General features: G+C 48.9%; 1 protein-coding gene across 3 annotated transcripts in view; it reads right to left on the bottom strand.

Annotated features, from left to right (window-relative positions):
• SLC24A4 (solute carrier family 24 member 4) overlaps nt 1-27,373 on the bottom strand; it is a 137,996-nt gene extending 110,623 nt beyond the window's left edge. Inside the window, exons 1-2 of one of the 3 annotated variants that reach the window (XM_019745322.3) lie at nt 26,573-27,373; nt 24,527-24,637 (exon numbers count right to left, since the gene is read on the bottom strand). In XM_019745322.3, coding sequence (XP_019600881.1) covers nt 24,527-24,637; nt 26,573-26,702 — 241 coding nt within the window. In that variant the 5' untranslated portion in view covers nt 26,703-27,373. The remainder of the gene's footprint in view (nt 1-24,526; nt 24,638-26,572) is intronic. The other 2 variants (XM_019745316.3, XM_088797456.1) reach the window with 2 other exon arrangements.
• Nucleotides 27,374-27,606: the final 233 nt, after the last annotated feature.

Below are 27,606 nucleotides of genomic sequence, written 5' to 3'. Positions count from 1 at the left end.
ATAAGCACGTGACATTAGCCAGTCAGGGGACAACAAGGGAGGGTGAGCCCCAACAGGAACCCATAAGTGGAAAGACTTCCTGCTGAGATACCACACTCAGGACACCTCCCCTGGAGGCCAACATCACTCATAACCGCTTGGCATGACTCCAGAGGCAGAACGGTCTTACAAGTCTGACAACACAGTGGGGTGTCTCATTTCTGGTTCCTGGGACAGAGGGTGTCAGCTGGCACAAACTTCATGTAGGGCCATTCAGCACCATCTGTCAAAATCACAAATTCACATGCCCTCTGGCACAACAACTCCACTTCTAAGCTATTTACCACAACACTGCGTTCTGCCCTCTTTTGTTTCCACAAACAACCTACACACCTGGGTCAGTCTGGACCTAGTTAAATATAACCCATCAGCATAATAGAATACTATGCAGACTGAAGAATGAAAAAAACAAGCAAACATTCATTTACTAATGATCTGGGTTGACCTTCAAAAAACGAGGAAAGTACGGAACAGTGAGTACATTAGGCTTCTAACTAACCGTGTGAAATATATGAATCATCACATAGCCCCATGCTCTGTGTACAGACACGCAAAACCTGACAAAGGGCTGCCTTTGGGGAAGGGATTTGGGCCGCCGTGGGACAGAGGTGGGAGCGAGAGTTTCACTGTAGCACCTTTTGTCCTTTTTGAATTTTGAATCATATGCATATATTACTTATTCAAAGACTACTGGTTTTTAAGTCCTCTGCACTGAACTGAAGTTACTCTTCAGGGGCATCTTAAAAGCACCGCCAGGAAATCCTAATCAGCATTTTGGGGGTTCCCAAACTCTCCAGAATCACATTCTCAGAAAATGGGACAGTTAATGGACTGAATGTATCTCCTCCCCCCAAATTCATATGATGACACCCAATGTGATCGCGTTAGGAGGTGGGGCCTTTGGGAGGTGACCAGGTCATGAGGGTGGAGCCCTCACGGACGGGATCAGTGCCCTTAGAAAAGGAACCCCAGAGAGTTCTCTTGCCCCCCTTCTGCCACGTGAGGACACAACGAGAAGTGGACAGTCTGCAGCTAGGAAGAGGACCCTCACCAGAACCCGACCACGCTGGCACCTGACCTCAAACCTCCAGCGTCCAGGACCATGAGAAATAAACTTCTGCTGTGTGAAGCCACCCAGTCTACGGCGTTCTGGGATAGCAGCCCAAACGGACTTATTTCCCCAGATGGCTGACAGCATTTCCTAAATGCAGGCTTCATTTTTAACTTAGCAGGCAACCTAAATTCCTTCCTTGGATGTTCTTAAGGAGACACCGTGTTCTCACCCCCATGTACGTCCCCTTGCAACCCTCACCCACTCTAATTCAGCTGGACTTGTCTGAAGTCCAGCTGCAGCCACCCGTGTGGGCAGATGGAGAAACAAGGCCCAGGGAATGAATGAGGCTTAGGATAGTGTTTGGGCTTCCAGCGTACTTAACCTTCCTGGGCCTTGCAGACAAAAAAAGGGGCCACATACTAAACCTGACAGCTCAGGGGAGGCCTGCATGGTGGGGCTTACAAACTCAGAGACCAAAAGTAACCACATAGGATGGTTTGAACATAAAAATTTCTAACTATTCTAAAAGCGAGTCATGGCGGGTAGTCCCGTCCTAGGCCTGTAGCTTCCTTGACAAAGGTCAGTCTTTACCTGAAGTGATGCCTGTCTGTTGTCTTTGTGCATCTAGGATAACATACCTTTGAAATGTCAGAGTAATATCCTTTTCCAGACCCCTCAGGGCCCAACCTTCAGAGACCACAGAACCCCTCATTGTCACTTGTTCCCCAAATCCCATCTCTCTGTGCTATAAATATTAACTATGAACTATCCTGTATCCACCAACGTAAAAGAAGTATGTGTCTGTTTTACTTTTTATCCAATCCCAGAGACTCCCCACCCCCATTTTGCTTTCTCCCATCCCCTTTATCGATCACCAATAGATTTCATGTAGCCCTCTTTACGTCTCCTCTTTTTATTCTAATGTATAATATAAGCTGCAAAATTGCCATTCTCTGGAGCATTTTCTTAATCTGTTAAGATTTTTCTTCCTGGCAATTGTCGGTTTGGTTCAAAATAAAATTCTCTACAGGTTTGGACATTTCTTACGTCCACAGCCTCAACTCCTCATCAGCAAAATGAGGATGCCACATATCTGACAACCATCTTCTAAAAACAGAACCTACGCTAATGGCAATGCAAAGCCCTAGAAGGGGAGACTCCATCCAAGTCCAAATTCCATTCCCTGGCCCGTAAGGTCCTGCTCCAAAAGGCCTTACAACCTTATGGCCTCATCTCCCACCTCTTTCCCCCTGTCGCTCTGCTCCAAACACTCCAGACTCATCTGTGTTGCTGTAACATACCACACTCTTCCTGCCTCAGGGCCTTTGTACTCTGCCATTCATTCCCCTCTTCCATCTCTCTCCACCCAGGTGACTCCTCCTCGTCCAGTGTACCTCAAGTGAAACATCTCTGCTTTGGGGCAGCTTTATTTCTCTTGCTAGGTCAACCCCCCATTATATGCTCTGTTGCCTCTTGCACGTGTTCATATCTCACTCTTAGCTGCTTGTTCAAGGTCTCTCGTCCCTGTCAGATGCCCCTCTTCCCCGTGAGGGTCAGGACTCTTGTCCACTGTCACCTGCAACAGTGCTGATCCAACAACAGGGGCTCACATGTGAGTTCCCTTCTTCCTTTCTGTTTGTCGCAACACTTGCCATTCTTAACTCCCATCAGTCCAACTAAAACTAAGCCGGTAACTTTCCAGCAAGAGAAGGAACACTTAAGGATGATTCTGATGGGCATATGTCCTGCTCATACCAGTGGAGGCAGAAAAAAGCTGAGAAGTTTGGGGGGTTTGTTCTGTTTTTGTTTTTTTAACTTCACAATAGCAGCTAACAATTCCTGAGTTTTCACAATAACCTTCTTATCCCCATTTCATGGATAGGGAAACAGAGCAGTTAAAAACAAAAAAACCCCAGAGTCCTTCCTACACCTTGTAAGTGTTAAGAATGGTATTCTGAAGTCTAGCCTATCCTGCTAACCACTTTTAGGATGCCTATAATTTGCTCTGAGCTTTCAGGATAGAGTGCAATGTGTGTGTGTGCGCATGTGTGTGTGTGCTTTCAGCTAAACCTTAGGGGAGGTCAGTTGCCCTAATCAGGAATTCCCACCCTGGGGGGTGGTAAGTTAGCTTGATGACTGGCCAAACTCCAGAGTCCTTCAGGGGTCTCCATTTCCCATCAACATCAGGGACTTGCTAATCTGCACAGTAAATTGGGTTTAGTGGTAACTTAGTGCCTTGATAATTAGCATACTGGGTGTTAGAAATGGACTCTCATTGATGAAAGCAATGGCATATGAGATGTTTAAGAGGTCATCCCCACCTGGGGGGACTAGGGCGAGAAGCCTGTATCCTACATCCTTAGAGATGGTGCCAAGGCCCCAGCCCCAATGGTCCTGAGTCTGGCTGGTGGCTTGCGTGAGTTTGGGTGCCTGAGCCTGAGTATAAGGTTAACTGAATCCTGACACCTTGAGTATCATTGATTCTACCTTGAGTCAATCTTTCCTGCAAAGTGTGCTCAGAATACCTGAAATGACAGAGCGTTAGGATTTCATTGATTTTACTGAAGGTAGTACGTCTGCGTGTGGCAGAATTTGATTGGCAGCTGGCTTTCTTTATAACCTGGTAGCTAGGATGCTGAGGAACAGCTGGCTCTCCCCCGCCACTGTTTGCAGCGCCCGAAAAGAACTTAACTGCATGTGATGAAACCGATGGAGGTCAATTCATGAGTTACTAATCTCCACTGTCTTTCTAAATGAAGACTTTACTAGGGTCCAGTGCATTCAGAAGCCTGCAACTATTGTTTACAAATGCATTATTCTGAGCCTGGGCACATTTCCCCTCGGTGATCAGCCCTAAATAATTCCTTTTGGTCAAATGTCTGCCAGGCTGAGTGGTGTCTCCCCTGTGGGACCAGGGAAGTGGCATATTCTCAAACCCACTAGAACTGCCTCTTAGGAAGACAATCAATTACAAAGCTCCTTTATCCATAATTCAGAAAGGAGACATTCTGCTTTTGGAAATAAGACGCTCGGCCACAGAGAGTAGCTAAAAAGGCCGAAGCACTTTAAAAAGACGGAAGCACTCTGCTGGCAATGCCCCCCTATGTGAATGTCCCCCAAATTCAAGAGAAGCTTATATTTGAAAGTGCCCTCCAGCAACACGAGGGACCTGTGGTGACAGAAACTTCCTGTGTCTCGACTCTATCAATATCCTACTTGTGCTCTTGTTCTATAGCTTTTCAAAATATTTCCATTGGGGAAAAACAAAATAAAGGGTGCATGGACTCTCCCTTATAGTTTCTTACAACTGTGTGTGAGCCTAAAATTATCTCAATATAAAAAGTTTAATTAAAAAATACTAAGAAAGAATATGCCCTAAACACTCTAGAAACATCTTCCAGTTGCTTTTATTACCGTTTCCCCGAAAATAAGACCTAGCCAGACAATCAGCTCTAACGCGTCTTTTGGAGCAAAAATTAATGTAAGACCGGGTCTTCTTTTATATTACATTATATAAGACCCGGTCTTACATTATAGTAAAATAAGACCGGGTCTTATATTAATTTTTGCTCCAAAAGACGCGTTAGAGCTGATTGTCTGGCTAGGTCTTATTTTCAGGGAAATATGGTATTTAGGAAATTGAAAATCTGGGGCGGCGGGGTGGGTGGGTCAGCCCCGTGCATCAGGTGGCTCAGGTGGTTGGAGCACCATGCTCCTTACCAGGAGGTCGCTAGTTCGATTCCCACATAGGCCAGTGAGCTGCGCCCTCTACAGCTAAGATTGTGAACAATAGCTCTCCCTGGAGCTGGGCGGCCATGGGCGACCATTGTGAGCCGCCAGCAGTGGGGAGCACAAGGCTCATAATACCAGCATGGGCCAGGGAGCTGTGTCCTACACAAGTAGACTGAGAACGGCTTGAACCAGAGTGGGGAGGGGTGGAGGCAGAAGAAAGGGGGGACAAAAAGAAAAAAAAGAAAATCTGGGGTGTAGGGGGCACAATTTACAGCAATCCTTACATCAGCCTTCTTATCTGGAATTGGGGGCATCCCCATTCTTTCCCTCTTGTTTTGTGATGGTTCATTTTATGTGCCCCCTAGAGCCAAGCAGCACGATTTGCTGGCTCCCTGACAGCTGGTGACTCCAGATCATGAGCTACAGGCAGCAGCTGAACCTTAGGCAAAATCTACTTTCCTTCCCTAGCTTAGATTGTCACTTCTGTGACGTTCTCAGTCATGATGCTGCCACATTCACAGAAGCCTGGCTCCGCCCCTTGGTGGCCCTGGGCTCCAACAGGCCTCACGAAAGGAGGCCCTTAAACACTGCACTTCAACAGGACTTTCCCCACATGCATCAGAAGACGAGGACCACAGAAAACACGTGGGCACGCAGATCCTGTTCCACATTTCAAAATGACACTTTGCCTTAGTGTGACTCTTAGGAAAAAAAACCCCAAACCCCAAAACTAAGATGAACAACATGAAACTCATTACTGTGCAGTCTCCTTTGCAGACAGTGTGCAGCCTCCATTGCAGACAGTGTGCAGCATGGGTTCCGAGAAAGGCACTGCCGGGACTGGGAAACAGGAAACTGCTGACCGGCTTTGTGACCTAGAGAAAGAGCCAGCAAACTACAGCCCAGAGTTAATAAAGTTTTATTGCAACACAGCCACACACGTTCCTTCACAGATTCATTCTACAACGGCGGTTACCACGGACAGTGTATGGCCTAAAATATTTTCTGTCTGGCCCTTTACAGAAAGAGTTTGCTGACCCCTGACTTAGATCAATAACCGTGATAAAAGTGCCACTGAGTGTTTAAGGGCCAGGCACCATGCCAAGTGCTTTTTATACCGTAGCTCATCCAACCTGTACAGCAAACCTGCAAAGGGAGGATGGTCTCCAGCTTATAAATAGAGAAAGTGAGGCTCAAGGAGGTTAAAACCTGCCCGAGTTCAGATACCTAGTAAATGGAGACCAGGATTCAAACTCCAGTGTGTCTGCTGCTGAGAGCCTGGTTCCTTCCAACATATTATCTTACCTCCTGAGCAAGTCTTTCCTCTCCCTGGGCCGGGGTCCTCATAGGTGAGGATGTCAGGGTTGCAAAAGAAGCTCTCACATCCCAACTACTCCTTTCAGTGTGATGAGAACAAGTCTCCCCCATTAGATATCAAGGCACAGGGGTAGCTCCAAACGTCCAGAACTTAAATGATTTTTTAAAGTATTTTTATAACCCAAATACTTCCAAAACAGGTTTGAGATCAGAGTGAAACACTGAAAGCAAGGAAGAGTGTGGAGAAGTAATGTAAAGAGGGAATAGATAATTACATTTAAAAAAAAATGACGAGCATAAAACACTTGTGAGCAAATGTAAATAATGGAGAATCTCACTACTTCATGAGATGAATTACCGCTTCCTGGTTACTATGTTACTATTTTAGCAGCTCCAGCATTCCTGACCCTGCCTTTTGCCAGTAGTGAGGTCTTATGCCACAAAGAGACACGCCAGGGTCCTATTGCCTTCGGCTCCTTGAAAGAGCTGGTACACTTCAGCACAAACCAGGAATAACAAACCCAGTGCGGGACACTGAATGGGATCAAGAATCTATCACATCAATTCCCATCACCACACTGACTAAGGGTTATGTTTAACTCCCCAGGAGGAAGAAACGGGAGGTGGATATCAGAACCCACTGAAGAGCCTATACATTTTTTTTTTTAGTAAGAATAGAGTCAACTGTAAAGCACTCTCATTTTTTATGACTTTTTAAAAGAAGGTTAAAAATAAAGTCTTGTCCAGCTGTGCAAATGACCCATACTGGCAGTGCGAATAGCAAAGGAAGTAGCTTAGTGGAACCCTAATTCTTGAGGTCGTTCTTGCCCCAGCACCCCCACACCCTCCACCCCCACCCTACCCCCCATCCCAGGCCCATAACACAGGGGCAAGGATCATGGATCACGGATCTGGCACACATGCTTCTGAATCTCCCTGCACAATCTTCCAGAGCAAGAAAGGCCACACCCCCACCCAACCCACCTCAGTGGTTTTTAACAGTGGCTACACATTCGACTCACTGGGAGAGCTTGAAAAACCACTGCAGACTGGGCCCACACCCAGGGATTCTGACTTAATTTGTCTGGGGTATGGCCTCAGCACCAGGATTTTTTAAATCCCCCCAGGTGAGTCTAATGCATAGCCACAGTTAAGATCCATGGCCATAGTTCAAATGTCAAGTCACAGACGTCATGATCATTTTCCCCTTTCACAAGCAAAATTACCACTGCAGGCAACTATTACTGCAGTATAAATAACAGTTTCAATATAAGACCTGTTTAATTTTTTTAAGTACATGATTATAATAATGATCCCTCACCCCTATGACCTTAGATTTCATCCCAGCATGTTATATTGGAGAGACACTTTCATTCTTGCTCTCAGATCACTCTCTCCCAACGCTTCTAATTAATGTTTACTGAACACCTCCTGCATGCAGAGACAGAGGACACATGACCTCATGTATTCCCCACAACACTCCTGAGAGGGAGGGAAAACCATTCCCATTTTACAGATGGAAAAACTGAGTCTCTAAAAAACAAAGTAAAGTTTGAGGACATCAGACCTTACGATTCCTGCACTATTTTCTATCCCGTTTACTCTAAAACCTGAACTTGGAATAGAAGCAGAAAGCTTCAATTTCCTTAAAAAAAAAAAAATTTCAATGAGCTCACGCTGTTCTAGCCACACTGCTTCCTTGCTGTTTCAGAAATAGCTCCTCAAAGCTTTGCATTTCCTGTTTCCTTGGCTAGAAGCACAACTCCCTGCACTCCCCTTTCTTCTAGCAGACAGCTGCACAACCATCCTCACTGCATGCAGGTCCCGTCCACTCAGAGGCCTTTGCAAACATCTTATGTTAGATCCGCAAACCCAGCCTGGTCACTACCGTAGCTCCTTATTCCATTTTTCCTCACGATATTTATCACCTGACATGATACACCTACTCATTTGCAAATTTGTTTTCTGCTTCCTCCATTAAAGTGAACCCCACCAGGACAGAAACTTTTTGCTGTATCCCAGTGCCTAGCACCTAGTAGGTGCTCAATAAATACCCCCCCACCATAACAGTCCTTATTATGTATCAAATCCAGTTCTAAGTGCTATGCTTATGTTAACGCATTGAAAGCTCACGAAGACAACCCGCCATTCTACAAGTGGGGACATTGAAGCACAGAAGGGTTAAGAAGTAACTTGCCTAAGGTCACTGCTTCTGAGTGGCAGAGCCAGGATTCAAACCCTGGCAGACCAGCTCCAGAGTTTGCACTTTTAAACACTTCATCTAATGAATGATTAATGACTGAGTGATTATACTACACTGATCAATGAGTGGGGCCAAATCCCCAAGCTTCTCATGGGGTCTCCCTGAATTCTGCTCTGGGACGCAATGCACCCTGACTGGACCCCATCCCCTGCAGACATTCCGTCTGTCTCCTAGTCGGGCCCCATCACACCTTCACCCTGTTTGTACAACAGTTTGTGCAGCAGCAGAATTTTAGGAAGCTTCAAGCTGGGAAGGAACTTGAAGTGCACCCAACGCCTGGCATGTCTCCCCAGACATCTTGTTTTCCCACAGCAAAGCGCAGCACTTTGGAAACAGGCAGTGCTCATCGGACACTTGGCGAACTGGCCAGATGGTGCACACTAGGTCAGTCCAGTTCTCCCTGCTCGTGGAGGGCCCTGCACGTGCCTCTCTCCTCACTCACCTGCAGGCAGCTGCCACGTCTACATCGATCAGAGCACACCCTAGTCTCTGAAATAGGACCTTCTCTCCACTCCACTGCTGCCACCCTCCTGTCCTTGTGCATGGACCTCTGCACATCCTCGGACATCTCCTCAGAACCAGTTCCATCCTCTGTCCTGAGGTCGGAGTCACTCCTCATCCCAGTGGTCCTTGGCTCAGAAGCCGTCCCTACCTCCTACTGCCTTAGTGAGAAATCCAAATTCTTTCGCTGGACAATAGAAACCTGCTGGCATCTGACTCCAGGATGAACTCTCCTCCTCAAGTTTCCCCCTCACTTAACACTGCACATGAACAAACCACATCGTTCTGCTACTGAGACTGTATCAGTCAGCTTCCACCAGCTGTTTGTTTTGGTGCAGTAACAAACAACCCCGAGATATCAGTGGCATGCAACACACATTTGTTTCTTCGTCGCATCACATATTGGCAATTATGGGTTGCTTTTCCTGTTTTCCCATTCTAGAATCCAGAATATGGCATCCTCATGGAAGAGGGGAAAGAACCAGAGTGGGCAGAAACACACATTAGCGTTTAATGCTTCTGCTCAGATGTAGTGTAAGTCATGTCTGCTCCCATGCCATTGGCCAAAGCAAGTCACATGTCCAGTGTCAGTGGGTTGAATACTCCATAATGCAAGTGACATCCCCACCTCTACAGGAAGGTCTGGAGGTAAGTAAATGCAAACCATAATACAAGCCATCACAGAAAGTCCCGCCTCAGGGCACGGGTCTATGTGGTTCCCTCCATCCATAGGGTCAAAGGTTGTCCATACCTTCAAGGACTCCCTGAAGGCCCACAAGAAAAACCTCCTGCTTCCATCAGCCTTGACATGGCTTTATCTGCCTCTGAAGGTAGGTAGATCTGAATGTCCTTCTCTCCCCAGAGTGTATGTTAGTTACTGGTATTTCATGGTTCACTTCCCTGTCGGATTATAATTTAGGGTCTCTCAAAGTGGAGTTGGTCCTCCTGCCTGTGGGATTCTGCACGTGGTGGGCATTTAAGCAATGTTGATTTAGTGAGTGAATGAGGTTATGGAGTGGAGAGCTAGATTTGCATTTGGCTTTAGAGATTCTATTTTGGCAGAAGCCATTCCTTTCTGCATCATGCCTCACTAACACTTGGATTCATACTTCTGCTTCCTTCCTGTACTGTATGTTAGGGTGAGCCTGGGTGCAATCCATCTACACTTGGCAAAGGGCTGCCCACATCAGAGGCTCTTGAATTGATTGGATAAATGAACAAATGAGTGAATAAATGAGAGCAGAGAGTCCAAGAAGCCTTCAACCCCGGAGGCGTCAGAAGAGGTATGAGTGGAAAACCCAATCAGTCTGTGAGGCAGGGAGAGGTTGGCTGGAAAAATCTGGCCTCGAGGATTAGCTAGACTCAAAGTAATGATTATTCAATCAAATGGAGAGTGACGGTGAATTTCTGATAAGTCTGCAGACTGCTTCTTACTTTGTCTGCCAACTACTCCTGGAAAGAGACGACAGGGTACTACAATTTAAAACACAGACTGCATCCAAAAGACAGCTTCTATGATGACAGAAGAGAAAAAGAGGTGAATGAGCAGGTGTCCCCTAACAAACCCTGTCAAGCACCCCATGACCCCAGGATCAAACACTCCTGGAAGGTCAGAAGACTGAACTTGGAGTAAAAATGGACCTTTGGCTTCCTTTCCTGAGTATCCGATATGCTTTAAAAAAATAATTTAAGTGCCTTTGAGACTTTCCCCCACACGATGACACATCAGATCCAATTGAGATTGGGCAATGAAGACCGCCAGACCTTGGAAATTAAGTTGGGACAGCAGACCACTAAACACCAGCCCCTGAGGTCAAGTCCTGCCCGGGCAAATCCCTGTCTCAGGGAGGGGCACTGCTCACCAGCCCAGGCCATCTGGCTGACAGCTCGAAGGCCAGAAACTCCCTCTCTCAATCGAGTGACAAGGAAGAACGGCCGTGATCTTCCTGGATGAGAAATATTTGAACATGGAACTCTTCCTGTCCTCTGGGCGCAAAAACTGTCCTGCGAATGAGAAATGCTTCAGCTAATCTGCATTTAGTCCTGCACACAAGGTGACGCAGGTCAGCATCTGGGCACTGAATGGTGTGGGTGGAGATTTCGTGTGGGCGTGGCCTGCCTACTGGCTGGATTTGCACCTTTGCTGGCCTCCTAGCAGAGGTGGACAGTCGCCACACCTGTCAATATGGGCCGGATTGATGGGAGCCTGAGGCCAAGGGGATGACCTTGTGCTTGGCAGCCAACCACAAGGCCATCCCCTTGCTGCCCGGCACACCACTCTCCCACCCTGCGCCTGGCAGGCCTGTGGTGGGAACTCCGGGGTCACAGCATGATCGGCTGAGGGAGGGAGGCTCAGGGAGGGGGTGCAGCACGGGGTGGCCTCACGTCTTGCCCTGGCCCTGCTCTGCCGCTGGGTTAACCTCTGCCAGTCTCCCAACCCTGGCTGCTCACTAGCACCTGGGAACTCGAAGAATCCCTCCATCCAGGGCCCAACCTGTGAGACTCTAATTCTCTAATTTAATCAGTCCACAGTGGGGCCCGGGCATGGGTATTTTTTGTAAAGCTCCCGGGCAAGTCTAAAGTACAGCCAGGGTTGTAAACCTGAGCTACAGACCAGAGATTCCCACCTGCACTGTACTACACAGCACTGGGGAGAGTTGGGTTGGACTGCTTAGCATTTCTCCATCCACCTCCCCCTCCCCCAATATTTGGGAAATACTAGGTTGAAAACAGTTGAAAGCTCAGCTACTTGCATATCCATGGTCACAGCGACATTATCCATCATGGTGAAAAAGTGGAGATAAGCAAGTGTCAATGGATGGATGAAGAGATTAACAAAAGTGGGCTATCCATTCAACTAAATATTCCTCAGTCTTAAAAAGGAAGGGAATTCTGACACAGGCTACAACATGGATGAACCCTGAGGACATTATGCTGAGTGAAAGAAGCCAGTCACAAAAGGACAAATATTGTACGATTCCATTTATATGAGGCACCAGAGTAGTCAAATTCATAGAGACAGAAAGTAGAATGGTGGTTACCAGAGGCTGCGGGGAGGAGGGAATGGGGAGTTAGTGTTTAATGGATACAGAGCTTCATTTTTATAGGATGAAAGAGTTCTGGAGATGGATGGTGGTGATGGCAACAATTTGAGTGTATTTAATGCCACTGAATTACAGTGGCATTTAACTTTTAAATGGTTGAAATAGTAAACTTTATGTTATGTGCATTTTACCACAATAAACTGTTTTGCCCATGTAAAGGTTTCTTCACTGCAGACACTCTCAAAACCTGGATCATGTTCTTGGGGTCCATTCTGTCCCCACCAGAGGCAGACTTTCCAATCTTATTTTATCATGGAAGTTATTTGATCATGGAAGCTTTTTTGAGCAGGAGAAAGGGAGGGAGGCAGACCCCCTCGTGGACCTGTACTCCTCGAAGCAGCCGGGGGCATGCTGGACCAAGCTCGAAGCAAAGCTTTCTATCACCAAGCTCTGGCTATGTGGTGGTCACAGCACCAAGCAAAGCAGCTGGCAGGCATGCTCTCATTTCATTCTGCCAAGACTCCTGCCAGGTAAGAACTATCACCCCCATTCCACTGATGGGGAAAACTCAAAGAGACCAAGTAAGTCGCCCAAGGCCTCACAGCTCACTGGCAGGGCTGGGACCCAAACCCAGGTCAGGCAGACTCTATGCTCTCACTTCTCAAAGTGTGGTCCCAGAGAACAGCGCTGATATGACCAAGGAGCTTGTTAGAAATGCAGAGCCTCAGGCCCCACCCCAGACTTCCTCCTGCATCTGCATTTTAACAAGGTTCCCCAGGTGATGGTGGGCACATTAAAGATGGAGAAGCTCGATGAGCTATAACACACACTGCCTTCCTCCAAGCTCTCTCGGGTCCCTTTTCGGACTTTATTGTGCGTTATGAACACCCTCCCAGTACATGTGATCTGTGTATCAGACACCAGCCCCCTCCCCTTCTCCTTCTCCCTCCTAATACATAGGGGTCTCCCAAAGCCCACGAGTCATTTAGCTCGTTGTCACACTACCCTACATTGGGATTTTTGCCAGCTAAGGAAAAACAAGCACGATTTAAACAATCAAAGGGATTTTAAAGCAATTCTTTCAAGGGCTTGCCCCCTCGAGGCTCACAGAAGAATTATCCAGAAATTAGAGAAAAGACACAATAGCACAGCCAGTGAATTCTGCTACCAGCACAGGGTGGCTCTTTATAAATGCTCCAGCGTGCTGCCCAATCTAATTGAAATGTCCCAGATGATTGGCTGTCCTTCAGTTTTCCTGGGGAGGCTCTTTGAGAAGCCAAGGTTTCCTTTAAGAGGCACGTAGGGGAGGGGACCTGCCCTCTGACTTTTCCCCTCTCTGGTGTGAGGATTCCCTAGGTGCAGCCTCTTGTAACCAGGTGAGTCACGACAAAACCATCTCCAATGCCCCTTGTACACACAGCCCTCTTTCACAGACGCTTAGCTAATAAGCCAGAGCGACTTAGCTTCTCTAATCTTTGCTTATAAGTCGTTCTATCTACTTCATTAATCGCCTTTATCAACACTCCTGTGGGTCTCTTTCTGGTACTGGGTTTCTCCGGGCTGCAGACCAGCCTTTCCACACAGGGATCCCACTTCTGGCTCCTAGCCACGTCTTGTGAATTGTGTCCTAGTTACCTGAGAGCCCACCCAGCACTGCCCCACACCCTGGGGCCAGGCAAGGTCATCAGCAGTCAGGAGGAAGCTCATTGGGTACAGAGGGCATTTCACATGGTCTGGCAATGGTCACCTGTCCCAGGTGTTCATATCCAAATAAGGTGAGACACAAAGGCCAACAGGCCACACAGGGAGGCTGCCACTTTGTCCGGTGCCCATGTGACGACACAAATCCTCTTGTAGCACAAGCATTCAGCTGCCCTTTTGTGTACTCATCAGAAGAGGTGACGAGAGGCAGAAAGGAAAGCAGGATGAGGCTCTCGGTATCGGCTGTCCCCAGAGACAGGGCCACGAGGCTTCCTTTTGTATGTATGTACAATGCCCTCAATTTCATAAGTCCCCCCTATGGTTTTGTTCAAATGCCGACACATGGCTTATAGCTAAGGCTCCTGCCGTGGGGCCTCTGAAAAATCCTGCTGGGGTCAGGCCCTGCTGACATAGAATCTGCAATGAATTGGGTGTCCCAAAATGGCAGACAACATGCAAAAGGAGCATGAAGACTGTAGTGATCCATGCTTGGCTGTGCTCCTTGAGGCAAAAGCAGCGTCTCTGCTGTCTCTTCAGCTGCCCGCACAGCAGGCACCCGCAGGCCTGGTGCGTGGATGAAAAGGTAAGCAGTTCCTGCAGACGTGAGAGTCATCTTTCCTGCGCCTAACACCCTACATGAGCTAGATGGAGGCCCAGCTCCGGAAAGGTTCACCTGGCGCTTGGCACAATGCAGCCACAGGGCCCACCATACCTGCCCGAGGACCCCACCTAAGGCCAGCTGAAAACACCACCCTTGTCCCTGACCCAGCCAGGTTCTCTCTTTCCACCCTGTTTCTGCAATCACCGTATCCACTGCCAGGAATGTCACACACTCTCCATCTGTCCAGCAAACTCCCACTTGCATCAAAGCCCAGCTCAAATGCTGCATGCTTGGTGATGCCTACCAGCCCTGCTGGGAACTAGCGTGTGTCATTCCAGGTCACACAAGGTGATTACAAGCCTATCTTCTCCTTCTAACCTGCGGGCTCACTTAGGACAAGGATTGTTCTTCCTAGTCCCAGATCTCGCCAGTGTCCCACCCGTGGACAGCCAATGAGTGTCTGTCAGATGTGTACTTTGGAATATGAAATACAGGACAGAAACCAACCCCTGTGCTGGGTCCCAGGCTCTTCTTAGATGAAGGTCCCATAGAGGGGTCCAAATCTAAAGAAGGAAGGAGTGTTTCCCGTGCCCCCATCTTGGATGATGGTGGTGTCATGAATGACTTACCTGCCTCTACAATCAGAGCTGGCAACTCCCACCTCTCAGCTCGTACATCCATGCGCCGAGATCTGCAGACTCTGCATGTCTCCGTGTATTCCTCAACATCTCGCACAAGACCATCACTCACTTTTGCCTAAATCTCTTTGCAGCAGCTCCTAATTGTTCTGTCTTCACTTTTTTTTTTTTTTTGCCTTATAAATAAGCTTATTGAGCATAATGCTAAGAACTTCAACATATTATCTCCATTGAAGTTATCCCCCACTTGATGGGCAGAGTCACCATCCTAAAAGCGACCGTCAAGGCCCCCACCACTTACAACTGGGTGGAGTCCAAAGGCCTGAAGGTGTTTAAGGCTCTTGGTCCAACACACACTCGTTACAAAGTGACTCACCTACCATAGCCGCCCACGGTCCTTGTGTCCCAAGCCTACCCAGCACCCACTTGACCCTCAGCCAGGGGACCCTTCCTTCCCCCCCCCCCCCCCAAAGAGCACAGGCTCTGGAGCCAGGCTGCCCAAGTTCAAATCCCTGCTCTGCCAACTCCAAGCCAGGACTGTGGCAAGTTAGTGACCTTCCCCGTGCCTCACTCGCATCGTGTGTCAAAGAGCGACAAGAAAGCTGACCAACCACCTCCCCTCATACGACTGTCACAAGGCGCTGCGAGGGCACGTGTGTGAGCGCTACCTACGTGTCTCCTCCAGTATTATCCTTCAAAAGTCACACCTGCCCGTCCTCAGTGCTACTTGGATGGGACCTCTTCTTGATCCTGACATTTAGGACTTAGCTGACCCCACCTCTGCTTCCAGCAGGATTACAGCACCTCACACCCCTCCCCTCGAATTACAGGTTAGTTTTGTAGATTTTGGCCCTCTTGACTAGAATGAAAGCTCCCTGGAGATGGGGTCCACATCTAGGTCAGTGTTAATTTCCCTACAGGCCCAGCAGACAGGGCTGCTCAATTGACCTTCGTCCACCAACCAAATATGAAGGCTAAGAATAGCTTCCTACCTGAGCTCGGAGAAACGACCCCCAGGAGGCCTCCTGATTTGTTCATACGTGTGGTTATTTTAATAAACACATGACTTAGGTGCAGAGCGGAACCAGGGGGTGTGGAATCAGCCCCGCTAAAAGGGTGGTCCCTGAACTTGGTATATATGATGGAATCAAAAGTCAGACATTTACAGCATGAAATGTGATAAACTGACGGTGGGGTCCTAGGAGCTGGTGTGTAAGGGGTGGTCTAAATGATCTTCATCTTTCTGTTCTCACCAGAGATACTGCCAACAGGCCCTTTGTCACACACGAGCCAGGCACAAAGTTTTCACCAAATCCTGTCTGTGATTTTATGGATCAATTCTGAAAAGCCCCAAATAACAATCATGATTTTCTCCATTTCACAAGGAAGTAATGTTCTTCAAAGGGTTAAACACCTAGTACAGTTATACAAACAATAGTAATGATATTTACCCAGCACTTTAATCTTTAAAAGCCTGTAGGATAAATAGCATCACCATATGCCCACTTCACAGGCAGGAAAATAAAGCTCCGATAGCCAAAGCGACATGTGTCTGGGCCAGAACACAAACTCTGGTCTCCAAATTCCAGATCTCATTCACCAGGTCCCACATCACCAACAGAAAGACTAGATTTCAAAAATACACACACACGCGCACACACACACAGTGCCTGCATGGTCTGGGCAGTCTCAGCATCTTTTTGTCCTCAAAGAATTAATAACAAACAACCATCAGTCCAGATATTCACTTTTAACTTCAACTCAAAATAGAGGCAAGTGCTGCATTTAATGAAATTCATCCCCAATCCTTCATCACAGGCCAAAAACGTATCCTGTAAGTTATCATGTTACCTTTCAGAGATAATTTCAGCAGCAAAAATTTGTATAGCATTTGCTCTGTGCCAGGCACTCTTGTAAGCACTTTACATAGATTAACACATTTAGTGCTCAGAACCCCATGACGAAGGTACTGGATAGGATCCTGCACACGCACGCGCACACACACGCACACACACGCACACGCACGCGCACACACACGCATACACACATACACAATTTTAGAGCTTGGTATACACCACTGAACAAAACAAATCTCGTCCCTTCCCTGAGGCTGGAAGGTAAAGTAACTGGTTCAAGATCACTTAACTAGTAAGAGCAGAGGCAGGACTGGTAACCAGGAGGTTTGGCTCCAAAGTCCATGTTCTTAACCCAGAAGCTCTTAACCCTTAATTCTTCCTGGCTGGGTGTCCTGAATCTGTCCCACAGCATCAACAAGCCAGGAGGAATAGCCAGGGAGACAGTAGCTGCTTTTGTGGGGCACAGCTCCCTGATGGGTAGAATGAGGGGACCTGTCCATTCAGTCACCATTTGCTGCAAGAAGAGTTTATGGTAAACTGTAACCTGAGCCTTAGAGCCACAACGCCCCGCCCCCAGGAGCTCACAGGCTGCTGGGAAAGACTGGCAAATACCTCCATCAGGATAACTGCAATCTGCCCTGAGATGTCACTGGGCCCAGCACCACCTGGGAATTGGGGTGACTGCCCTAACTGTGGCTTGGGGGGGGGGGCACTGTGAACCAGTTTGACAACTTCATCCTGGGCCAGCCCCCTCCCCCATTTCCCAGCCTCCCTCCTTTGCTTCAAAAAAAAAAAAAAAAGAAAGAAAGAAATCAAAGTAATCTGATTCAGCGTAGAGCACTGACTCCCTGCTAAATCCCCAAAGCCTAATTACTTACTATTGTGCATGGCGATCTTGGGAGGTGTTTGTCTTCTCTCTCCCCTCGGACAGCCAGCGAGTAAGATACACTGCTGCTAGTAAGCACTGCTCCAGGTATGGAGATGCTGCTGCCATTTCTCAGAGAACATTTTCAAACGCACTGCGCTGTCTGCTTAGAACGTCCTTCCACTGCCACCTCCTAGCCTTCGATGCCTGGCTTAGATGTCGTCTCCTCCAGGGAGGGCACCCTTGCCCTGAACCACCACACTCTTTCCTCCAGAAGTATCTGCTACAGGTGTCTGTTATTTAAGCCCCACCTGTGCCCCTCCCCCCCGCCCCGCACACTCCTTGATAGTGGGACTGGGCCCCTTCCAGCTTCAGGGCTTAGTTCGATGCAGGTGTGCAGACACTCACGGCGACATGTTGCCTTTAATTTCTCGGGCACTTACCACGAGACCCAGGGCTGGAGCCCTGCCCTGTGCCAAATCAGCAAGGGCAGATGTAGGCTGGGGCCTGAGTATTCGGCTTTTGCCATCTGCAAGGGGACCACCCATTGGGCAGTGAGCCCCTTAGCTTCTCGACCACACAGTGACTTTCTGTTCCTTTCCCCAGGAGGACAGCACTGCCCTTTCAGTAGAAACTGTAAATCCTTCAGACACTTTTTCTCCTTTTTTAGTAAAATGCTATGCTCTAATGGCCTCTTCAATAATGGACGATCTTTAACTTAAAAAAATAAAACCTTCCCAAGCATTCAGCTTTCTGTTGAGTTGAACAGCTGGATTTCTCCCACCCAAGGCAACACATGGCAATGCTTAATAATTTCCATTTTTAACGCAGGAGGAACGTTCCTCAGAGTTCAAGAGGAAGTCGAGAGGGTGCTTTCTGGATTGCAGGAGGCCCGCACAGCATCAAGAGCGGAGAATCTGGAAGTCAGGGGGTAGCAGATGGCCCGGTAAGGAGGAGGGATTGCTAGCAGATGGCCCTGATAGTTTGGATAAGGAAAAAATAATAATAATAACTTTTGATTGCAAACAAATTCAGTATTAGAAACATACCAAGAAGGGGGCCCACGCAGATGTTTGCTGTTGCAACAGGCAGGCATTCCCTGTTACTCAGAGGGGACCCAGAAAGCCAAGGAACTGTGGGTTGCACTGCAAGTCCTCGTCTCCTATGTGCTTTCTTCTGTGCCATTTATTAATAATAAGGGGCAAAGATCCAGGGTCACAATTCAGACCATCCAAATTAAAAGGCTCCACAGGGGATTTTTAGGGCATTGAAACTATTCTGTATGTTATTGTAATGGTAGGTACATGTCATTATGCAGCTATGAAAACTCAGAATGCACAACACAAAGAGTGAATCCAGATGTAAGCTATGGACATTAGTTAATAATAACGTATCAATATTGGGTCATCGATTGCTACAGCTGTACCACACGAATGCAAGATGTTCACGAACTCTGAATTTCCTGATCAATTTTTCTGTAAACCTAGAACTGCTCTAAAAAAATAAAGTCTGTTAATTTAACAAAACCACATACCTACACCTGGCTCTGGTTCTTGCTGGCTGGGTGACCTTGAACTAGTTACTTAATCACTCTGGGTCTCCTTTTCCTCAACTGCAAAACGAGGACATTAATAGCACCTACCTAAGGGTTGTTATGAGGAGCAAGTCAGTGAATGCACAGAAGGCACTTAGAATAGCCCCCAGTACGTAGTGTGCTTGTATCAGCCATGATGACGACGATGAGAGCAGCTATGTGCTCGGCACACTTTAAATACTTCCATACACCATGTGGTTTAAGTCTCAAAGCAGCCCTATGAGGCAGTAGGAACTGCTGCTAGGCTCACTTTATAAAAGCAAAAACCTGAAGCTTAGAGAGATCATGTAACTTGCTCAAGGTCACACAGCAGGCTGGTAAGGATAAGCTGAGACTCAAACCCACACACCTGCCTTCACGTCAAGCTGCCAGCTCCAAGAAGAGCTGGTGCTTGCTGGGGCAGGAGCCTTTTCTGGCTGCTGGAAATTTTGTTCTTATCCAATGCAATCTCATTTTGTTGAGAGAGGGAAGGGAGAAAAAGAGGGAGAGAGGAAGGAAGAAAATCCCCAAATGCCAGGCAGGATCTTGGCAGAGCCAATACTAGAATCCAGATCTTTGGTTAAGCCACTTGAACCAGTGTATGAGGTATGATCAAACAATACGGTAAATGTTTAAATTAAAAAAAAATTATTATAGTGAAAGACACATTGCCATTAATCCCCCTCAAAATACTCCCCCTCACTTCAAACACACATTTCCCATCATTCTTGCCACTTTCTGAAGCAGTTCTGGAAATCCTCTTTCGTGAGTGTCTTTAATTGCGCTGTCATGGCTGCCTCCATGTCCTGAATCATTTTGACTTTGGGGAAGAGCCAGAAGTTGTATGGTGCCAGATCTGGTGAAGGTGGATGAGGACACCCCGTAATGTTTTTATTTGACAGAAATTGCCATATATACCAGAAGTGATGTGTGACATGGAGCATTGTCATGATGGAAGAAGATTTATGACACAATTTAAAACACACCTTCTCTCACTGTAGCTCACACCTGACTGACGGCAACCAACAAGCTGAAACTTGCAACACACTGTTACTAAGGTTCGATGCACCGCTTCCCATATTGAAGATCCCTGCCTTTCTGTTGGATGGCACACAGCAGCAGCATTCACCGTATTTTGTAATCACAAAGGAAAGTCTCCATGTCACACATTGCTTCTGGTATGGCAATTTCTGTCAAATAAAAACATTAGTGTGTCCTCATCCACCTTATTCACCATGTGACTTTTGGCTCCATGCAACTTCTGGCTCTTCCCCAAAGTCAAAATGACCATGAAAGGTAAACATTTTGAATTGATTCAGGACATCGAGGCAGCCATGACAGTGCAACTAAAGACACTCACGAAAAAGGACTTCCAGAACTGCTTCAGAAAGTGGCAGGAACGATGGCATAAGTGTGTTTAAAGCAAGGGGGAGTATTTTGAGGGGGATTAATAGCAATGTGTCTTTTACTGTAATAAATGTTTGTAATTTAAACATTCACTGTAGTTTTTGATCACACCTCATATATCATCCCCACCCCCACTCCCAAAAAGCAGAGTGATCCCATGGATGGTGGCCTGCTATTCATCGGCCTCCATTTGTGATCAAGTGGGTGGCTCTGCCAGTCTACCACCATCCCAAAGCGGTTGGTGACACCTTCCCCAAGCAGCCCTGGAGGGTGCTCTGGAGGTCGTCCTGCCCAGAAAACCCACTCTGCAGGCTCGGAGTCCCGCCTCTACCAGCTGGGCTAGTAACTGCACTGTGATCTCCCCAGCCCACAGCAGTAAGTGCATTTCTTGCTTTTCCAACTCAGGATTTGCTTTTACATAACTCGAAAACTTTGGATGTGTGACTTGTCTCCCAAGCCTGCTGAAGCAGCCTGTGCACAGACGTTCGTTCAGAATCCAGACTGCATCTTGCTGCCAGTGCCACCTCACCTCCACGCCCACAGGTCCTGATGTACTTTTTGCAGCTCTAAGTCCCCTCTTCCTACTCAAGCTTTCTGCACCTCTGCTCCCCACACAGGGGTGCCTACGGAGACCCACTGCAGCGCGTGCCTGTGCAATCATCTCCTCTCCTCCTAACCCATCTCAACACCAAGTCCTATGCACGGGATCCCACCCCCACTAGGCTCTGCCACCCCCTCCTCCCACATGGCCTTTACATCAGCCCTGATACAGAATAAAAAGTAAGGATAGGTCCGAGCCAGGCTGACCACAAAAGATCCCCCATTTAGCACTTGCATCCAGCTCCTCTGGTCTCCTGAGATGCTAGGAACCATCTTCATCTTCAGATCTCTCTCAAGCATCCCTCCGTCAGCCCTCTTTCCCCAGCCTTCCTTCTGTGGACACCATGACAGAGCTAATGTTTGTGCCTCCCCCCTCAAAAATTCTAACACCACCATGAGGTGGATGCAATTATCACCCCCCTTTTACAGAGGGAAAAACTGAAGCACATACTGTGACTTTAAAAAGTAAATAAGGTTTTCACCTTTTGTATCCTACTTGGGGGACCCAAACCAACAAATAACCATGCATAGAATTGGTGCCTACAAAGAGCTAAAACAAGAGAGTCAGTGACTCAGAAGGCTACTTTGGGTTGGATGATCAGAGAAGGCCTGGGGGACACTGCAATGACAAGGACGAGCCTGTCATGAGGGACTCTGGGGGATGAGCAAGGTTTCCAGAAACGCCAAAACTTGGCCACAGAATGCATCCATTACTAGCTCTGCTTTCACAGGCAGGCGCTAGGCACGGGCATCTGTATGTTTCAGAGCCCCCCAGGTGTTTCTCACCTGCAAGCCAGGGTTGAGAAGCACCAGGTTCCACCCTCAGCTGTCTTCAAACACTCCAGGTGCCACCACTGAGAGAGGTGGAAGCTCTTTGGTTCCTCAATGGACTGAAGGTTTGTATCTCCCCTACTCTGCTATGTTGAAGCCCTAACCCTTAATGTGATGGTAGTTAGAGGTGGGGCCTTTGGGAGGTAATTAGATGAGGTCATGAGGGTGGGGTCCCCGTGATGGGATTAGTGCCCTTCTAAGAAGAGGAAGGGACACCGGAGCTCATGTTCTCCCCACCACAGGAGCTAGTGGATGACAAGGGCTTTCTCTCATACTTTCTTATACTCCCCACCAAGTGCCCACCACAGGCCAGACACACAACAGCAGGTGTGTGCTACATGCTTATGAAATGCAAAGGGGGCTGGATATACTTCTGGCATGGACCAGGGGCTGGAAGGGAAGTTAGGCCTCAGCCCCACCTGGGCTGGGGAGAGAGCCTGGGCATGAGCAGTGGGGAGGAGGCTGGGGAGGGGTGAGACAGGGGCAGTGCAGTGGAGGCGGGGTGCATGCGAGCTGGAGCCAGGAGACCAGGGGTGCTGCTGCCGCCAGGAGATCTTGGGAAGTCACTAAACTTCTAAGCCTCGTGTTCTTCATCTTTGCAAAAACACTGTACGGATTAAAGTGCTTAACATTCAAAACATACTTTCATTCCATCATTCAACCAATACTTACTGAGTCCCTTTTATGTCCAGAAACAGTCAACACAAAGCATAACGCAAATGTTAATTATTACTAAAGAGATTGCCGATTTCCCTCCATTTCCCTCTCTGTAAGGGGGACAAGGCCAGGTCCTCCTGCCGGATAGGACTGACTGCTCCATAGTTAGTGGAGTCCTTTTTGGTCAGGCAGTACACTGAAGATACAGGCAGCAATGGGATCCTGTCTCAGCCCGCCTGCCCAGACTAGGTGTGACAGGAGCCGCGAGTGGAGGGCATAGCCAGCCTAAGATGAGGACGCCAGTGAGCTAGAAACCAGGCGAAAGTGTGCAAACCCTAATTCTTTACTCAGAGTAGCTCAGCGTTCCCCACGTAGATGGTGGGTCTCAGGTCGGGTCACTGGAATGAGAGGATGGGCCCCAACGTTAATCCCTGGCCTTGCACATGTTCACGGTCAGTCCAACACCTGCTGAGAAGGTGTAGTGGGAGAAGTTAAGTGACAGGACACCATTGCCTGCCGAGTCACCAGGACAGGTGAGAGTTTGAAGTTCAAAGAGAATCCCAACTGCTTCTCTGCAAACCTACCCTCTTCTCAGAAGTTATCCTGAGGGAAGGAAAGTTGATGGTGTAGAAAACGGGTTTTTAGGGAAGACTCTAGCCTCCTTATGTTCATGGAACCAACCAAACATTTGGCACATGCCCAGCCTCTGACACCAGCTCCACCACGTACAAGTTTTATGACTTTGAGCAGCTCACATGTTCTCCTCTAGATGTTTCCTGACCTATAAAATGCGGGTAAGACCTGCCTATGAACATAAGCCACATGTAGATGCCATGCAAACCTGCTTCTTTGCCCTGGGTTTCCATTTCCTCTTATATGCAGCCCCACACAGAGCCTTACCAGATTCTTCTTCCAGCAACCGCAGAGCAGACAAGCACTCCTCTGCCCATTTTACAGGTGAGAGAACAGAGACCTAAAATGATTATGTGACTTGCCCGTCATGTCGGTGGAAAAGCCAAGTGGTACCAACATATAATAAAACCTCACAGTTCCCAAAGGGCTTTCGAATACATCATCCTACTGGGTCCTTCTCACAAAGACTCCACCCCCCACATGTTGGTGCCAAACGATAGCCCAGGACTGCCCTGTCTAAGGCCTGGGCAACCTCCATTTGCTTCACTACTTGCCAGTACACACGCTTTTCCCAAGAATCTTCTCCACTCGTTTAAGCAAAGCCTGCCTGTGGCAGGACAGACAAGACGTCATCTCTGGGTCCCTACTCCCAGAGATGTCTGAGCAGGAACATTATAACTGCCTCCCAGGACAAGCAGACTCCATCTCCCTGGCTGCAATGACACCCCAGGAATGCCCATTCCAGAAAAGGAGCCCCAGCACCCCAGAGTGTCCTACCTCTGCAGCTGCCCTGGCATGGGCTGACCCTGACAGGTCATCCCAAAATGCCATCTGCCAGAGCAGCGGGTTTCGCTATCCCTAGAGCTCCAGCAAATGGGCGCAGTGAGCAAAAGGGAAAGAAAATGACACCCAGGCAAAGAAAATCAAGATAGCGGGAAACAGTGAGCCTTTGGGAGCATTGTGAGGACAAAAAATGAAACTTTAAAATTCCCGAATGTGACCTTTTCAGTTGGATAAAGTACTCGAGCTGCCTAGCAGCACAATCGATACCCAAATGTACATTACCTTTCAGTGCCTTACAGCTACCTTCCCACCCAGGTTCATAAAACCACCTTTTCCAGCTCTGGCTATAACTGTCCACATCAGCCCCATCTCCAGGCCTGGCCAAATGCCTCTGGGGGCCGGAGGAGGAGGGAGGAGAATCTATTTCTTACCAGGATCTGTGCAATTTTTAGCTGTCTGAGTCCCATTCACTGGTGCCATCAGCTTTCTATTTCTCCATGTGTCTGGAAGAACATGTTTGCTCGCAGAAGCTGTTTTGTGCCCTGGATTGGAAAGTAAGTCACAGACACCATTAGGTCAAGGTGGCGCCTGCATTCTCACAATGACCTTACATATCTGTATCTAGCTATGTCAGCAACAGCCCTGTTTGACTATTTAGAGCCACCTGTAGGGAGTGATACAACGATTGGAAGCACAGTAAATATTAACTGCTCATCTACAGTAATCTGTTTCCTAGATCTAGTTCATTGTTTTTTATCCCAGGTGGAACAGCACATGATCTGACCTTGACCAAGATCGCTCAGTTCTTGGACCCTCACAAAGGGTTTAGACAGGTGATCATTAAGTTCTCGGCCAGTAAACTTGCTCAGGTGGCCCTGCCCTGGAGGACCTACAGATGGATGGTAAAGTCAGCAAGCAGACGGAGAAGTTTGATGCAATCTGGCCAGGGGCTTCTCACCCTTGAGTGTGTGCACAAATGACCTGGGGACCGTGTTAAAATGCAGATTCTGATTCAGTAGGTCTGGGACCTGGGCGTCCACACTAACAAGCTCCCAGGTGATGCTGATTCTGCCGGTACAAGGACCAAACTGAGGAACCAGGGAGGTCACTGGCATGGATGCCAGCGACCAAATGCAGTAAAACTCCTACAGGTAATTACTGACGCAGCAAATACAGATGGTTCGCACCTTAAGAACCTTTAAAGCATTCATTTACCTCTCCTGGTGCATATACCGCCTCAGCTGGGTAATAATACCTCTTCTGTAATGCTGACATCTAAGAGCCTCCAGGGATTTTGTTATTTCTGGTATGTAATTGTGGGGAAAAAACACACCGACTTGCCCAATTGCAAAGCACCAGGTATTAAGATGTTCAAATAACCTTTCTGAGCTTCTGTTGGAAACAGCCATCTTTAACCCTAAATCTTCAAATCACAAAGTTTGGGTTTTGAAATGCAGTATTTATTTTTTATTTATTTAGTCAAGTTCCACCTGATTTTTACCTATAAACCTCTCTAAACTGTCCCTTTCTAACTGCTTGAGAAGGTCCCGCTTTATTTCCATGTCCAAGTTGCTAAATCACCTGCATTTCTTTCATTTTTAAAAATTTAGGAAACAAACAATCAAATCCAAAAGATCTAAAGCATCCAATTAAAAATGGAAATGTTAGCCAAGTGAATGTTTTCTGAAGGTCCGCATGGGTTCACATGTCCCTCCAACAGATATTTTTTGTAAGTTTCTCCTTCTCTCCACTTCCGATTTGCATATCCTAAGTGACTCTCAAATCCCTGGTCTCTTCTTGGATGACGGAGTGTGGGTTGTGGTCCCAGACACCAGCGCTCTCCTACCTCGGGGGTTAAGAGGAGGTGACAGAATGATGCTGAAACATGGTAGCGACCGCCCAAAGGGACACACTGCCCCTAACGTGTTTAGGGTTTGAAGGGGACGCGTCAGGACACCCAGGGCGCCCCTTTGGACCTGGGCAGGGGCAAGGAGAGGGCTGAGACTCAGTTCCTAGCTTCCGAATCCGGGTTTTCTAGAGACACGGAGCACATCCCTCACTGCTCCGCAGAATAGGAAAGCGGACCACTCAGTTTAGTTCCCCCCATTCCCCCCGCCGCTCCGCAGGTCAAGAAAATCCACATCTGGACCCTCCACTATGCTGCCCATCCCCCACACACTGCGGAGACAGAATTCTGGCAGAGAGGGGCCAGCGGTTCAGGCTTTGGTCTTAGTAACACAGACCTGCAGCCGCGTCCTCAGCCCCCAGGGGCCGCGCGCAGCTCAGGGGAACCAGCACCAACGCTCAGAGTCGATATCTGCCCTCCTGGGTGCGCTCTACCTACTTGGCGGGGCGGAGACTGGGTGAACCCTTGGGACCTACCTGACGGGGAGGGAAGGGGAGACATCTCGGAGTTGCCCTGTGGCTTCCCATCCCAAGGCCCCCCAACTACCGGGGCAGCCCGCACCGGCACCTACCCAAGCTGCCGAAGAGGCCGGACGCACCGCACACGAGGGCCAGCACCGCGCACACGAAGCCAATTTGCTGTGGCAGCATCTCTCGCCTCCTGCGAACTTTGCGCGGCCGGAGGGGCCCTAGGAGCGCCATCCCGGAGCGCCTGGGTGCCGTCCCTGGGAGAGGATGGGGAGCTTCAGCGGCCGGAGGGCTGCTATCTGTGGCTGAGCGGCTCTGGGGCTGGAGTGGGCGAGGCGAATCTCAGAGGCGAGGGACTCCGGACCAAAGCTTCATCGCCCGCGGACGAGGTTGGCGGGGAAGCCGCGAGCGGAAAGGGGAGGTGGGGGCGAGTGGCGCGGCCGGAGCTCACAGTCCCGCGCGCAGCGTGCGCGCTCCGCGCACCATTGCTCGGTGGCTAGGAGGCGATACCGGCACAGTGGCGTTGGCGGCCCTGGCTCTCAGGGCTGGCGCAGTCCTGGCGCTGGAGCCGCTACCTGGCCGCTCAGCCTCGGCGCGCTCGCCCAGCCGCAGCCCTGGCTGCGCTGCCCGGGGCCGCCCGCCGGGAGCACTCAGTGCGCCCCCGCGCCCTGCGCCGCCGCTCCCTATCGCAGCATCCTTCACCTCCAAGTTTGGCGGCGGCAGCCCACCAGCGATGCACCCCTGCTTCCGAGAGAGCCGAGCCCCGGGCGGCCCAGTGCGCGCAGGGGGAACGCAAGCTGGACACACGGGACCTACGACCCTCGCCGCGAGCGGCCTCAACGTCGGCCCTCCGGGGGGCGAGCTCTCCACGGGAACTTTCTCTCCCGCTGCCGGCGCCTGCGTCTGGGAGGCTGTGGCGCCTCCCTTCTCCTCCCCTCCCGCCCGCAATCTCACCCTCCTCCCCAGCACGTGTACTCCTCCCCTAAGGAGCACTCGCTGGTGCACCTCTCCCTTCCCGCTGTGAGGCTCAACTACTGACCAGTATAATCGCCTTCCTTCTCCCTTTTTCTCTCCCTCCTCCCCTCTGGAGCCGAAACGAGCCCTGCTCTAGAGCCCTCCAAGGCTGCTGCAGAGAGGA

The sequence above is a fragment of the Rhinolophus sinicus genome, chromosome 3 (genome assembly GCF_057876585.1).
Source record: "Rhinolophus sinicus isolate RSI-liver-muscle chromosome 3, RSI-T2T, whole genome shotgun sequence".
Lineage (NCBI taxonomy): Eukaryota > Metazoa > Chordata > Mammalia > Chiroptera > Rhinolophidae > Rhinolophus > Rhinolophus sinicus.
This window is presented reverse-complemented; position numbering and strand designations above follow the sequence as displayed.